The 13,990-nt window shown below is 36.3% G+C and overlaps 1 protein-coding gene across 1 annotated transcript in view; it reads left to right on the top strand.

Moving 5' to 3' along the window:
* The first annotated feature begins 219 nt into the window (after positions 1-219).
* LOC106876148 (acylphosphatase-1) overlaps positions 220-13,990 on the top strand; it is a 16,639-nt gene continuing 2,868 nt past the window's right edge. The window contains exon 1 of the mRNA XM_014924573.2: positions 220-367. Within this exon, the coding sequence (XP_014780059.2) occupies positions 270-367 (98 nt within the window). The 5' untranslated portion in view covers positions 220-269. The remainder of the gene's footprint in view (positions 368-13,990) is intronic.

The following is a 13,990-nucleotide window of genomic DNA, read 5'->3' as shown; positions in this document are numbered from 1 at the left end:
GAATTACATGCACTATTCATTTTTGCCATCTGAGTGGATTGGAGCAACATGAAATAAAGAACACAACGCACCACTGGTTTTTGAACTCATATCCTTACAATTGTAAACTGAATACTCTAACCACTAAGCCATGTGCCTTCACTGGAATGATGATAAATACATTCATTAACTCCTTTGTTATTTTTAATGTAAACCTGTTATTATTATTACTGCTTTTTTTTTGTTTTTTCTATTGTTTTTTTTTTCTTGTTCCCCAGCATCTGCAAGAAATGGCCATGAACAACAACTGTGTTGGCTGGGTTCAGAATACCAAACGTGGGACAGTGATTGGACAACTTCAAGGACCTCCTGAAAGTGTTAAAACCTTGTAAGTTTTCCTTTCTTTTATTGATTTCTCATACTGGTACAAGATCACAGATTATAGAAGAGAGATGTAGCCAACTGAATTAGCCCCAAGTATACAACTGATTCTTGTCTTTTCTACTCTAGGTACAAGGGCTGAAATTTTGGGGGAGGGGCCAGTCGATTAGATTGACCTCAGTACGCAACTGGTACTTAATTTATCGAGCCTGAAAGGATGAAAGGCAAAGTCAACCTTGGCAGAATTTGAACTCAGAATGTAAAGACAGACGAAATACCACTAAGCATTTTGCCTAGCATGCTAACGATTCTTCAACTGATTCTTGTCTTACCAATACTGAGTGGGTGATAAACTAAAGTTGACCTCAACAGGTTTAAACTCAGGAAAATACTTGTACTTAAATATTAGTTTATCAAACCTGAAAAGGTGAAAGCAAAGTCGACCTTAGTAGAATTTGATCTCAGAATGTAAGGATGGATGAAATGTCATTCAGCATTTTACTTAGTGTGCTAACAATTCTGCCAGCTTGCTGCCTTTCAATGTGTTGTTGGCACTCCGTCGCTTACGACGTCGAGGGTTCCAGTCGATCTGACCAACAGAACAGCCTGCTCATGAAATTAACGTGCAAGTGGCTGAGCAATCCACAGACACGTGTACCCTTAATGTAGTTCTCAGGGATATTCAGCGTGACACAGTGTGACAAGGCTGACACTTTGAATTACAGACACAACAGAAACAGGAAGTAAGAGTGAGAGAAAGTTGTGGTGAAAGAGTACAGCAGGGTTCGCCACCATCCCCTGCCGGAGCCTCATGGAGCTTTAGGTGTTTTCGCTCAATAAACACTCACAACGCCCGGTCTGGGAATCGAAACCGCGATCCTATGACCGCGAGTCTGCTGCCCTAACCACTGGGCCATTGCGCCTCCACTTGCCTTTCAATGTACTTAAATGTTAGAGGACATATTGTTTGAAATTCTTCTGTTTCTAACAAATGATTAATTTAAGAGTAACAAACCCCATAACAGGAATTGAACTATGTTCTTTCACTTAACTGGAAAATAAACTACTACTTCAAGAGAGAAAGAGAGTGTATTTGCTTTTGTTATTTCTATATTGATTTGTTATGCAGCCATGCAGGCAATTTGATTATCAATTGAACTGAAATTTTAGCACTTTATTTTATTGACTACAGAGGGACAAAAAAAAAATTGATCCATAAATATTTGAACTCAGACCTGAGAAGTCACTACTAAATGCTGTAATGCATTTAGTTTTCACTATTTGTTGTTGTTATAATACAAATTTCTAGCTCTATCACACGATAGCTAATTTAAGCAGAAAGGAGTAGAACTGCATAGATTCTGTTGTCTAAGCAGTAAAAATAGAAAAGAATTTACTTTGGTCGGGACAAGGCACAGACTTTTCAAAGGTTTCCCTTTTACTCAATGGTACTTATTCAATTGTTGGGATAATATCTCTTATGTGAAGGTGTAGGGCTTAGTGATTAGGGTATTTGGTGTGAGTTCGATTCCCAGTAGCATGTTGTGTCCTTGAACAAGACACTCTATTTCACATTGCTCAGTTAGCAAAAATGAATTGTATCTGTAGTGCAAAGGGAGAGCCTTGTCACATTCTGTGTCACAATGGATCTCCCTGAGAAATATGCTAAGGGTATGTGTCTGTAGAGTGCTCAACCATTTGCTTGTTAATTTCATGAGCAGACTCTTCTGTTGATAGGATCAACTGGAACCCTCATCATCATAACTGACAGAGTACCAGTTTTTATCTTTCATAGACTTTGTTTTAAAGGGGTCAGGTTTTGTGAGATAAGTAAAAGTAAACTGTCTCTCATTAGAATTTCAAATTACAGAGTTCTTTGTAAATGTTAGTGAGTTCTGCCAGCCAAAAGTAACTGAAACATTTGTTTCAAATATAATGGGATGAAGGAAAGGGAACCTCATATAATTCAATTTTCTGTTTTTTTCTCTTTTTTACAAAAGTCCTGTATGATTGATGCTAACTGATTTAAATGAAAATGAAAAGTTAATTAGAGAATCAGTCTACTCTGACTAATATTGGCTTTAAATTTTGGCACATAGCCAGCTAGTTCAGAAGGTGAGGTATGTTGATTGCATCAACCCTAATGCTCAACTGGTACTTATTTTATCGGCACTGAAAGTATGAAAGGTAAAGTTGACCTCAGGGAAATTTTAACTCAGAACATAAAGACAGACAAAATCCTGATGAGCATTTTGCCTGGCATGCTAACAATTCTGCAAGTTTGCTACCTTCATTTTGGACTGATATTGATTTTAAATTTTGGCACAAGGCCAGCAGTTTTGTGGCGGGGAGTAAGTTGATTGCATCAACCTCAGTACTCAACTGCTACTTATTTTATCAGCCCCAAAAGGGTGAAAGACAAAGCTGACCTTGGTGAAAAGAATGACAAATTGTCACTAAGCATTTTGCCTAGAATGCTAACAATTCTGCCAATTCATCGCCTTCACTTTCGACTAATATTGACAGAAAATACATTAAAGTGTTGAACTTGATTCTCTCTCTATTCATATGTAGTACTTCAGCTATAGGCTCCATTTTATTGCTTTATATGGCAAATAAAGAATGATAACGGAATGCTGATGACAGAGGATAACTATAAAGAAGAATTACCTGAAGATTTTGGCTGTAATTGCTATTACAATTACAATGTACTAAAATGTATATATTCTGATACCAATATACTAAAAGCATTGTAATATTGTAATATTGTCACAAGACAATAGATTTTTAGGAATGGTTTAGTTGATTAAATCAACTCAAATAATTAATTGGTATACTATTTAATTACCCACAAAAGGAGGCCAGACATATTCAAGGCCACAATTTTAGGGGAGGGTAATCAACTGTACTTATTTTATCGACCCCAAAAGAATGAAAGGCGAAGTCGACCTCAGTGAAATTTGAACCCAGAGCATAAAGATGAATGAAATGTTGCTGAGCATTTTGCCTGGTGTACTAATGATTCTGTTAGCTTGCCACCTTAAGGAGGCATGATGTATCAAGAAGTATAATGATTGAATATCTATATTACCCAAATTAGTTTGCATATTGAGAGATCCTCCTCCTCCTCATCATCATTGTTTAACATCCGCTTTCCATGCTAGCATGGGTTGGACGATTTGACTGAGGACTGGTGAACCAGATGGCTACACCAGGCTCCATTCTGATTTGGCAGAGTTTCTACAGCTGGATGCCCTTCCTAACGCCAACCACTCCGAGAGTGTAGTGGGTGCTTTTACGTTCCACCGGCACGAAGGCCAGTCAGGAGGTACTGGCAACAGCCACGCTTGAAATGGTGTATTTTATGTGCCACCTGCACAGGAGCCAGTCCAGCGGTACTGGCAACGAACTCACTCGAATGTCTTTCAGGAAGGCGACGCTGGTAACGGTCACACTTAAAATGGTGCTATTTACATGCCACCGGCACGAAAGCCAGATGTAATGGTTAAAGCTCTATGCTGCCAAATGTTTTAGACAAATTCTATCTTACTACAACTGTTGTTGTTTGACCTTGCACAAGAACATGTCATACAAAGAAATCATTGTTTTTCATCAATAACAGCAACAACATACCAGAACTTTGTCTATAAATGTTAAAGTATGAATTTCATTAGGATGCTGATGATGGGGCTTAACTCCAACAGAGAGTCAGATGTAGTTCATTCAAATAGTTCCGTCTGTGTCTCACTGTTTTGTGTTTGAATACTCTTAGGATTGACTTTATCAGAATCAATTTGCTTTTATCAAATATTTGTAGGATTCATCAGTTAACTGAACCAGTTATATTCCCACTACTATAAAAATTGGTATGGTTGTTGTCAGAAAAAAAATCATCATCGTCATCACCATCACCATCATCATCACCTTTAAATCCACCACTACCACCACCACCATCATCATCATCATGTTGTTATTTTGTTATTTTAACCCCAGGTCAGTCATAATTTAGTTTTTCCTGTGTACAGGGAACTCACAACCAACATATCCTTTTATTAAGATGGTAAAGGCTATATAACTGGTTTGCATTGTTACTTTATTGTTGAGGGTGGTGGGTGGACAGACTACCAGCATCCTAGTGAAATTCATACTTTAACATGTCTTGTGTTCAAATACTGCCTGGGTTAACTTTGTCTTTCATCCTTGTGGAGGGGACAATAAAATAAATACCAGTTATGTGCTGAGGTAAAGTCAGTTCACAACATCCTTCTCTTGAATCTGAGTTCTAGTATTTATGTTAGAAAAGAATTTATTGTTAACATTGTAACATCACTGTTAATGATCTCATGTAATTTTATTGTTGTTGTTGTTGGTTAGTTCCAGCTTATCTCTAGTTAAACAGATCCACCATTCTTGTATCTTTTTGTATATTTACAATGTGGCTGTGTGGTAAAAAATTTGCTTCCCAACCACATGGTCCCAGGTTCAGTCTCACTGTGTGGAACCTTGGGCAAGTGTCTTCTACTATAGTGTCTAGCTAACAAAAGCCTTATGAGTGGATTTGGTAAATGGAAACTGAAAGAAGCTTGTCATATATATATGTATGTGTGTGTGTGTGTGTGTGACTTTGTGTTTCTCCCCCACCACTTGACAAGTGGTGTTGGTGCGTTTATGTCCCTGTAGCTTAACAGTTTGGCAAAAACTGACCAATAGAATAAGTACCAGGCTCAAAAAAATTAGTACTGTGGTTGATTCATTGGACTAAAATTTTCCAAGGTGGTGCCACAGCATGGCCACAGCCTAATGACTGAAACAAATAAAAGAAATGTTTCTAAAACAAATTTATTTCTTAACATTGTCCACTTTTCTTTGAGAGTTGCCCACAATTACCACTAGGTTTCATTTTTCTTTCTCCTACTAAAAACCAAATATCATTTAGAACCTCACTACCAATGTGAATAGTGAAAAGTTGGATACATAGAGTTAAATATATGGAGTAATTTATTGTGAAAATATAAGTTACATTGGGTAAATTGTATAGAATTGTTTCTGAGGGTTAATCTGTGTATAGTTGGTTGCTTAGAAGGCGCAATGGCCCAGTGGTTAGGGCAGCGGACTCGCGGTTTCGATTCCCAGACCGGGCGTTGTGAGTGTTAATTGAGCGAAAACACCTAAAGCTCCACGAGGCTCCGGCAGGGGATGGTGGTGAACCCTGCTGTACTCTTTCACCACAACTTTCTCTCATACTTACTTCCTGTTTCTGTTGTGCCTGTAATTCAAAGGGTCAGCCTTGTCACACTGTGACATATATCACTAGTCACAATGCACTTTATTTTGTTTTAGCTTTTGAATGATTCTGCCCTGCTGGTTAGAAGGTGCAGGCCAACATTACTCCTGACTGGAAGAATATTCCATCACAGGGATATCCATTTACAGCTGAGTGGATTGGAACGACATGAAACGAAGTGTTTTGCTCAAGAACACAATGTGCTGCTCGGTCTGGTAATTGAACTCGTGATTAAGCAATTATGAGTGCAATACTCTTACCACTAGGCTACGCACCTTCACAAAGTATAGATTTAATTATACAAAGTCACCAAATGACAGATTCTATCATAAAAACACTTATACAACATTTTATGTCTCTCTTGGGACATTTTAATGTATCAAATAAAAAACAAATTTATTATTGACTGATATAGACTTTATATATTTCAAGTTTTGTAAGTAAATATTCTCTTTTTCTTTTCAAATGAATTGTAATTCTTAAAACATAGGTAATGCTGGATATTTTTAATGTAAAAATAATATCTCAGGCAACTTAATGAGTTAAAAATTTCGTATTGAATTCAATTATCTGGTCTTATATTTTATTTTGTTCCATTTCATTTTTGTTATTAACCAATAAAATCTTTTAGCTGTTTTTATATGCGAACTTCGACCAATTTAATGAGGTAATCTTGTCTGTAATTACTCTGTAAAGGAGACATATGTCTTTGGAATATCTTCCAGCTCCACATTATTAGACAAAACAGAAAGATAGGAAAATGATTGGGAATGCTCTGAAGAGCTGCTAAAAACTAATTTCTATGTAGCTTCTTTGATTAGATATGGTGACGATGACTACTGCTGCTGCTACTACTACTACTACTACTACTACTACTACTACTACCATCACCACCACCACCACCACCACCACCACCACCACCGCCACTATTTAACAGCCAAATTAACATTGAATCAATGATTAATAAGTGGGTATTTTTTCCTCAAGCCAAAACATTTCAGTAAATTGGAAAGGTTAATCATTTAGACTCAGCATTTTGCATTCTTATTCTACAAACAGGATTTGAAGATTTTCCATAGGAAGAGAATCTTGCAGATCATAATGGTTTTCTGTTTTTCAGTTCAGCTTTTATTTCATTCACATCTTTCATAATGCCTGTTAGGGGAAGAAATTTTTAGGGGTAAGAGAAAAGAAAAAAAAAAAAGAAAGAAAAAGCCAGGTAAAAATGGTGGCATTAATAGAAATAAAGTTGTAAATGAAAGAAAAACAAACAAAAGCCAAAAAGAAAATCAAATGAAAATGACATCTAATGACTGAACAGGGTTAACCCTTTCGTTACTGTATTTATTTTGAGATGCTCTGTATTTCTTTCAATTACTTTAAATATAACAAAGAATTTAGTGAAATAACTTAGTTATCATTCAGTTAGTGTTAGGAACATAAATTGTGACTAGGGTTTGGTGGAAGATTTTAATTCAAAACTTATGAAAACAAGACATTTGTACTCAGAGCCAGAACTGGTTTCAGCCGGGTTGGTAATGAAAAGGTTAAAGGGTTGAAGTCAATCTTCATGGATAGAACAAATATATATATGTCTTTACTTGTAACAGAAAAGAGGGGAAATAAAATGAATATGTATATGAATGAGTGTGAATGTGTCTGTGTGTATTAGCATGTGTGTTTGTGTGTTTGCATGTGTGTGTGTGTGTGTGTGTGTGTGTGTGTGTGTTAGTTTGTAGTTGTGTTAGTGTTTGTGTTTTGTGTGAGTTAGTGCGTGTTTGTGTTTTGTTTGTACTTGTGTATGTGTGTGTGTGTGTGTTAGTATGTGTGTTGGTGTGTATGTATTTTACTGTGTATGTTTGTGAGTGTTACTGCATGTTTGTGTATGTGTTTGTGTTTGAGTGTGTGCTTGTGTTTGTGTTAGTGTGTTTGTGTTAGTGTGTGTTTGTGTTAGTGTGTGTTTGTGTTAGTGTGTGTTTGTGCTTGTGTATGTGTTAGTGTGTGCTTGTGTTTGTGTGTGTGTTTGTGTTTGGGTGTTAGTGTGTTTGTGTGTGTGTTACTGTGTATGTTTGTGTGTGTTAGTGTGTGTGTGTATGTGTTTGTGTATTTGTTTGTAGTTGTGTTAGTGTGTGTTTGTGTTTTGTTTGTACTTGTGTATGTGTGCGTGTGTGTTAGCATGTGTGTTGGTGTGTATGTATTTTACTGTGTATGTTTGTGAGTGTTACTGCATGTTTGTAGTTGTGTTAGTGTGTGTTTGTGCTTGTGTATGTGTTTGTGTGTTTGTGTTCATGTGTTAGTGTGTATGTGTGTATTAGTTTGTGTTTGTACGTGTGTTAGTGTGTGTTTGTGTGTGTGTGTGTGTATTAGTGTGTATGTGTGTTTGTGTGTGTTAGTGTGTGTTTGTTTTTGTATATGCGTTAGTGTGTGTTTGTGTGTGTGTTTGTTTGTATGTGTGTGTTTGTGATTGTATTTGTGTGTGTGTGTGTGTGTGTGTTTGTGTTCATGTGTGTGTGTGTGTTTGTGTGTATGCCAGTGTGTATCCTTGTTTAGACATCATGTAATGATTGTAAATGAGCATCATCACCATACAAGCAAGGGTGTTTGTTTCTAGTGTTCCATGATAAACAAGTCTGGTCATGGGGAAATATTTCCTTACCAGGAAACAAATGAGGGTTGGCAACAGGAAGAGCATTTGACTCAATAAATTTTGTCTGGTTCATGCAAGAAGGGAAAAGTTGATGTTAAAATAATGATGGTAGGTGCAGGCATAGTTGTGTGGTATGAAGCTTGTTTCCCAACCACATGGTTTCATGTTCAGTCCCCATGCATGACACCTTGGGCAAATGCCTTCTACTATAGCCCCGCACTGACCAGAACCTTGTTGGTAGATTTGGTAGATGGAAACTGAAAGAAGCCCATCGTATATATATATATATATATATATATATATATATATATATATATATATATATATATATATATATATATATATATATATGTATATGTTTGTGTGTCTATATTTGTCCCCACCATCGTTGCTTGACAACCGATGTTGGTGTGTTTATGTCCCCATAACTTAGTGGTTTGGGAAAAGAGACTGATAGAAAAAGTACTAGGCTTACAAAGAATAAGTTTTAGGGTTGATTCGTTTGACTAAAGGCAGTGTTCCAGCCTGGCCACAGTCAAATGACTGAAACAAGTAAAAAATAAAAAAAATAAAAGAATAATGAAATGAAAAAAACAAAAAGAAAGAAAGAGAAAAGGAAATAAAACTCTTAACCTGTAAGAACTGGCTGTTAACAGACTTTCAAAGATTTGCAGTGGAACTATGTCAGTAACCAGATCACAGCAATGTGACAAAAATGTTGACACTTCAGGAAATAAGTATGAATTGAATTTAACAGCTCCATGAGTTATTAAATGGTAACGTCTCTGCCACGATGTAGTTACTCTAATTTCAACACACAGTCTCTCAGATCAGTACAACTCTGAAATATCAGCATCATCCCCATCATCATCATTTAACAGCCAGTTTCCTTGCTGGCATGAATTGGACAATTTGTCAGGACCTGATGAGTCAGACTGCTGTGTCCATATATTGATATTGTTTCTTTGGCTGGATGCCTTACTTGATATCAACCAGTTTACAAATGGTACTGGGTTTTATTTTCTTGGCACCAGTACAAGTGAAGAGTATCTCATAACTTGCAAGGCCAATGATTTAGAAAGTAGAAAAGACCATAAATTTCCCAATGCACTGGAACAGATGTAATACTAGCACAAGAGTCAAAGGCATTAGGTAATCACAACCTAGATCAAATAACCGACTTATGTAATGCAATATATATCAAAGTGTGCATATATTTTGTCATTATATATTAAAGATTTTCCAGTAAAGAATTACAGCAAGAATAACTAAAGAACTACAAAGTGGTTTTAGATGAGGAATACGAAACTGAATGAATATTCCCCATACAAACCATGAATGAAAAAGCTCCAGACATAAATCAAGACATTTATTCATGCTCTACAAACTATGCCAAGGTATTTGACAGAGTAAAAAGGATGACCAGATTTCTCTCAGGACTTGGGATGTGTGGATAAAGACTTCAAAAATGTTTTGTAAGAACTGAACCATGGAAATTAATAATTAAGAAAGTGGTCAAGTAAGACTTTGTACTGTCTCTTAGTCTTTTTAATCTGTATACTGAGATCACAAGAATGTAAGACATACCTGAAATGTCAAGAGTAAGTATAAACATCATCAACCTTAGATATGTAGATGATACTGCCTTATCAACTCTCTCAGCCACACATCTTCACTCTCTTGATATAATGGACTAATCCCTTCCTCCAAATTTCAGACCTTGTGCCTATAATGGAATGGATTATTATTATTATTTTCATATACACACAACAGATTAGACTGTTGGAAAAGAAAAAAATCCTAACATCAGACTACAACAAGTAACCATAGATGCCAAGAATACTCCTAAGTATCCTAGCTGTCCCTAATAACACTATTTTCTGGAGCTGTACTAAACTGGGTTTTATGCCTGTTTCCTCTATCCATCTGTTCAGATCTTTAGGAATAGTTCCCAGTGCACCTATATCTACTGGGATACATTTCACCCACACTTTCCATAGTCTCTGTAATTCAATGGCCAGGTCCTGGTATTTCTTTTCTATACCTCTCATATTGATTTTTTTCATCATTTGGGACTGTAAATTCAATTATCTGGCACTTTTTATTCTCTTTATCTATTACTACTAAATCAGGCCTTCTAGCTTCTATTACTCTGTCAGTCTGAATGTTAAAGTCGCACAACATCTTGGATTTCTTACTTTTTAGAACTTTGCTAGGTTCATCTTCATACCATTTATCAGTATGGTCAAATCCTAGCTTTCTACATAGCTCCCAGTGGATTACTCTCCCTAGGTTGTCATGTCTTTTCTTGTATTTTTTTTGTGCCAGCATATGAGTAATGCTTTCTTCATATGATTTGTATAACGTACATTGGGAATCTACTTGGTTTCTGTCTATCATGGCTTTTATCCAATTAGTCCTTAATGCTTGATGTTGTGCAGCTACTAACAAACTTTCTGTCTCCCTTTTCAGCTTTCCTTTCTGCAGTTATAACCATGTCTCACTACTACTATTTGCTGCAACTATTTTTGAGAATCTACCATGCAGTGCCTTCTCCTGCCAGTCAGATAACTTCTGTTCTTTTCTTCTGGTTTTTAACTTGGTTTGGGTTTTTGGTTTCCCTCTGTCTTACTGTGACTCTAGCAGCTTTTAATAAACTTTCTTCACTATTACTTACATAGGAGTCTATATTTACTCTAGCTCACTCCATGCAATCTTCTACTGATATTAACCTTCTTCTGCCTTCCTTTCTAGGTAAGTATAATTTTGCTACTCCTGCCCTTGGGTGGAGTCCTCCATTCATGTTGAATTCCTTTCTAGTTCTTCTGTCTAGCTTTGCTAATTCAGTTTTTGTCCAATTTACAAAAGCTGCTGAGTGTCTAAGTAATGATACTGCCCAAGTATTTACAGCCTTCACTAGATTTGGACCATTTAGTTTTGACTTCATTAGCTTCCTCACACTTCTGATATACTTCTTCTCAATTTTCGTTTTCATTTCTATAGTTAGTACTCTGTCAGATTCTAATACTCTTAGATTCTTATAACTCTCTCCTCCTTTCAAAGATTTTAATGTCTGACCATCTGGTTATTGGATGCCTTTGCTGTTGACTACCTGTCCCCTTCTCATGACTAATATTGTATACTTAGCTATACCAAACTCCATGCCTATATGTTTGCTGAAGAGTCTTACAGTCTGTATTAAGGAATCTATCTCTTTTTCATTCTTCCTAAAAAGCTTCAGATCATCCATGTAGAGTAAATGGTTAATTTTTCCTTTACTATTTCTGAAATGATACCCTGCTTTTGCCTTCCTTAATACTAAACTGAGGAGGATCAAAAACATAAGACAAATATTAAGTGGGACAATGAGTCTCCCTGGAAAATTCCTCTTTTGATATTAACTTTCCTTTTCTTCATGCTAAAGCTAATTAATTCTCTTATGCTGTCTGCTACACTGAATATATTCAAACATTCACTTATCTATGAGTGTGGGATCATGTCATAGGATTTTTTATAATCTATCCATGCTATTGTTAGATTTTTCTTCTTCCTGCAATCTTTTAATTTCTTCATGCTAAAGCTAATTAATTCTCTTATGCTGTCTGCTACACTGAATATACTCAAACATTCACTTAGCTATGAGTGTGGGATCATGTCATAGGCTTTTTTATAATCTATTCATGCTATTGTTAGATTTTTCTCCTTCCTGCAATCTTTTTGTTCTTCTGGCAGTAAATTCTGGTTGTCAAGGTGCTCGTAAATGCTTTCTGAAAGCATTCCTGTTAAAAGCTTCCACACTAATGGTAAGCAAGTGATTGGTCTATAGTTGCTTGCTGTATTACACTTGCTTTTATCTTTCATAATGAGTACTGTTCTCCCTCTAGTCATCCAATATGGTATTATTCCTCCATTAAGGCAATCCTTAAGTTGTTCCCTCAGCCTCCCATGTAAACTACTAAATTTCTTTGGCCAGTACCCTTGAATTAAATCTGGTCCTGGGCCCTTCTATTTCGGCATTTTCCTAACACTTTACTCATTAATGCACTAGTTAATCTTAGATCTGGTTGCTTCTTACTCCCTACTTCTTCCCTCACTTTCTTTAACCCTACTGTCTCTCCATTATGATTGACTGGCTTATCCTAAATATTACTCCAGAAATTTCTAGCTTCTTTTGCATTAGGTTTCTCATCTTCAGTTACTTCATTCTCCACTATTTATTTGGTTATAAAATCTCCTCTGGTCTGTCTCAAATAATCTATTCTGTTGATACAGATCTATTCTTTGCTGATATCTGGAGAGTTTGCCTGCTACTGCTATGATACGCTGTTTCAACTCTTCTATTGCTGTCCCAAATCCTTTCTATTTGACTAAGTATCTTTTTTCAAGGGAAGATTTGCATCTTGTGTTTCCTAACTTGTTCAGTTTCCAGGTTTCTATTTTACTCAGATCTTGTCTTAAAGTCTTCACTTTATTTTCTAGTCTCCTTTTCTACATTTGGTCTTTTTTAATCTTTCCCTGTGAGATATTTAATCTTTTACTAACTACTCCTACTCCTCCTGCATAAATCAATAAGTTAGTGTCTCCTATATTTTTAGTATCTATCCTACTGATAACAGAATATACTTTCCTAGTTATTTCTAGCAGCTTCCTTCCATTGATGCCTTTTAATGCTGGCAACCTTTTTCTTACTTCTTTACTCATTACTTCCTACAACTCATCTAAAATCTGATCTTCCTCACTTACATCACTTAAGTCACTGGTGCCAGTTGTCTCTTCTTTATTGGATGTGCTATTATTTTTTCCTTTAGATTCTTCTTTGGTTTGAGCTATGTCTCTTTGTTGTTGTTTGTCTTTCCTACTTTCTTTACCAGTTCTCTTGTGATCTCTTCTACCTCCAGTTCTGTCATCCACTTTCTTCTTCTAATAACATTAAGCTCGATCTACTAATCTCTGCTCAGTCACTTTAAACGTACCCTTCTCTACCCAAAGTGTTAACAGCCATTTTCTATAGCCCCTTCTTTTAGGTTCACTTTCTAAGTAGCATTGCATCACTATCCTGTTTTCTTCGCTGGTCCATTTCCTCCTCCTTACTCTATTATCTGTTGATGCTGTATTAGGATAACAGCTGTGGTCAGTCTGCATCTTTACTGAACCACTTCTGAGCAAGAGGCTTTTCCTTAAAAGGTCCAGTTTTATATTCACTGTTACAACCAGAGTTTCTTCGGAAACTCCTGTCGCTCATAAACTGAGGTAAGGTAATGTTCGTCACCAACATCAACATCATCACCACTATTATTTTTCAACAGCTGATAGTTTTAAGCAACTTTCTATTGCATCTTTGTTGCACCTTTGTGTTAGTGGGGTGGTGTGTGCTGCATTTTTTGTTGGTGGGGGATATTGTATTGTATCAGTATGTTTTGTTATGGGATTTGGTTTGAGTCTTCTGTTGTATTAGTTTTTGTATTGTGTGTTGTTTGCACAGCACAGGTCATGTTCTTCTGTTGGGTATCAGCCTTCTATGGCACATGTTGTGAGCTTTGTTCATTTTGTCGCATATTTATAGTATGAGTTCATTCTTGTATGTTTTTTGAGGAGTGTTGCATAGTAGTGTGTGTAAATCATAAACCAACTATTTCATAGTATTTATGCTATCTGTCCACTGTTCTTTCTATTTTGGTTGGTTTTGTTATGGGTTCCTT

The sequence above is a fragment of the Octopus bimaculoides genome, chromosome 11 (genome assembly GCF_001194135.2).
Source record: "Octopus bimaculoides isolate UCB-OBI-ISO-001 chromosome 11, ASM119413v2, whole genome shotgun sequence".
NCBI classification, from domain to species: Eukaryota; Metazoa; Mollusca; class Cephalopoda; order Octopoda; family Octopodidae; genus Octopus; species Octopus bimaculoides.
The sequence above is the reverse complement of the archived record's forward strand: the minus strand, read 5'-3'. Positions and strand labels throughout refer to the sequence as shown.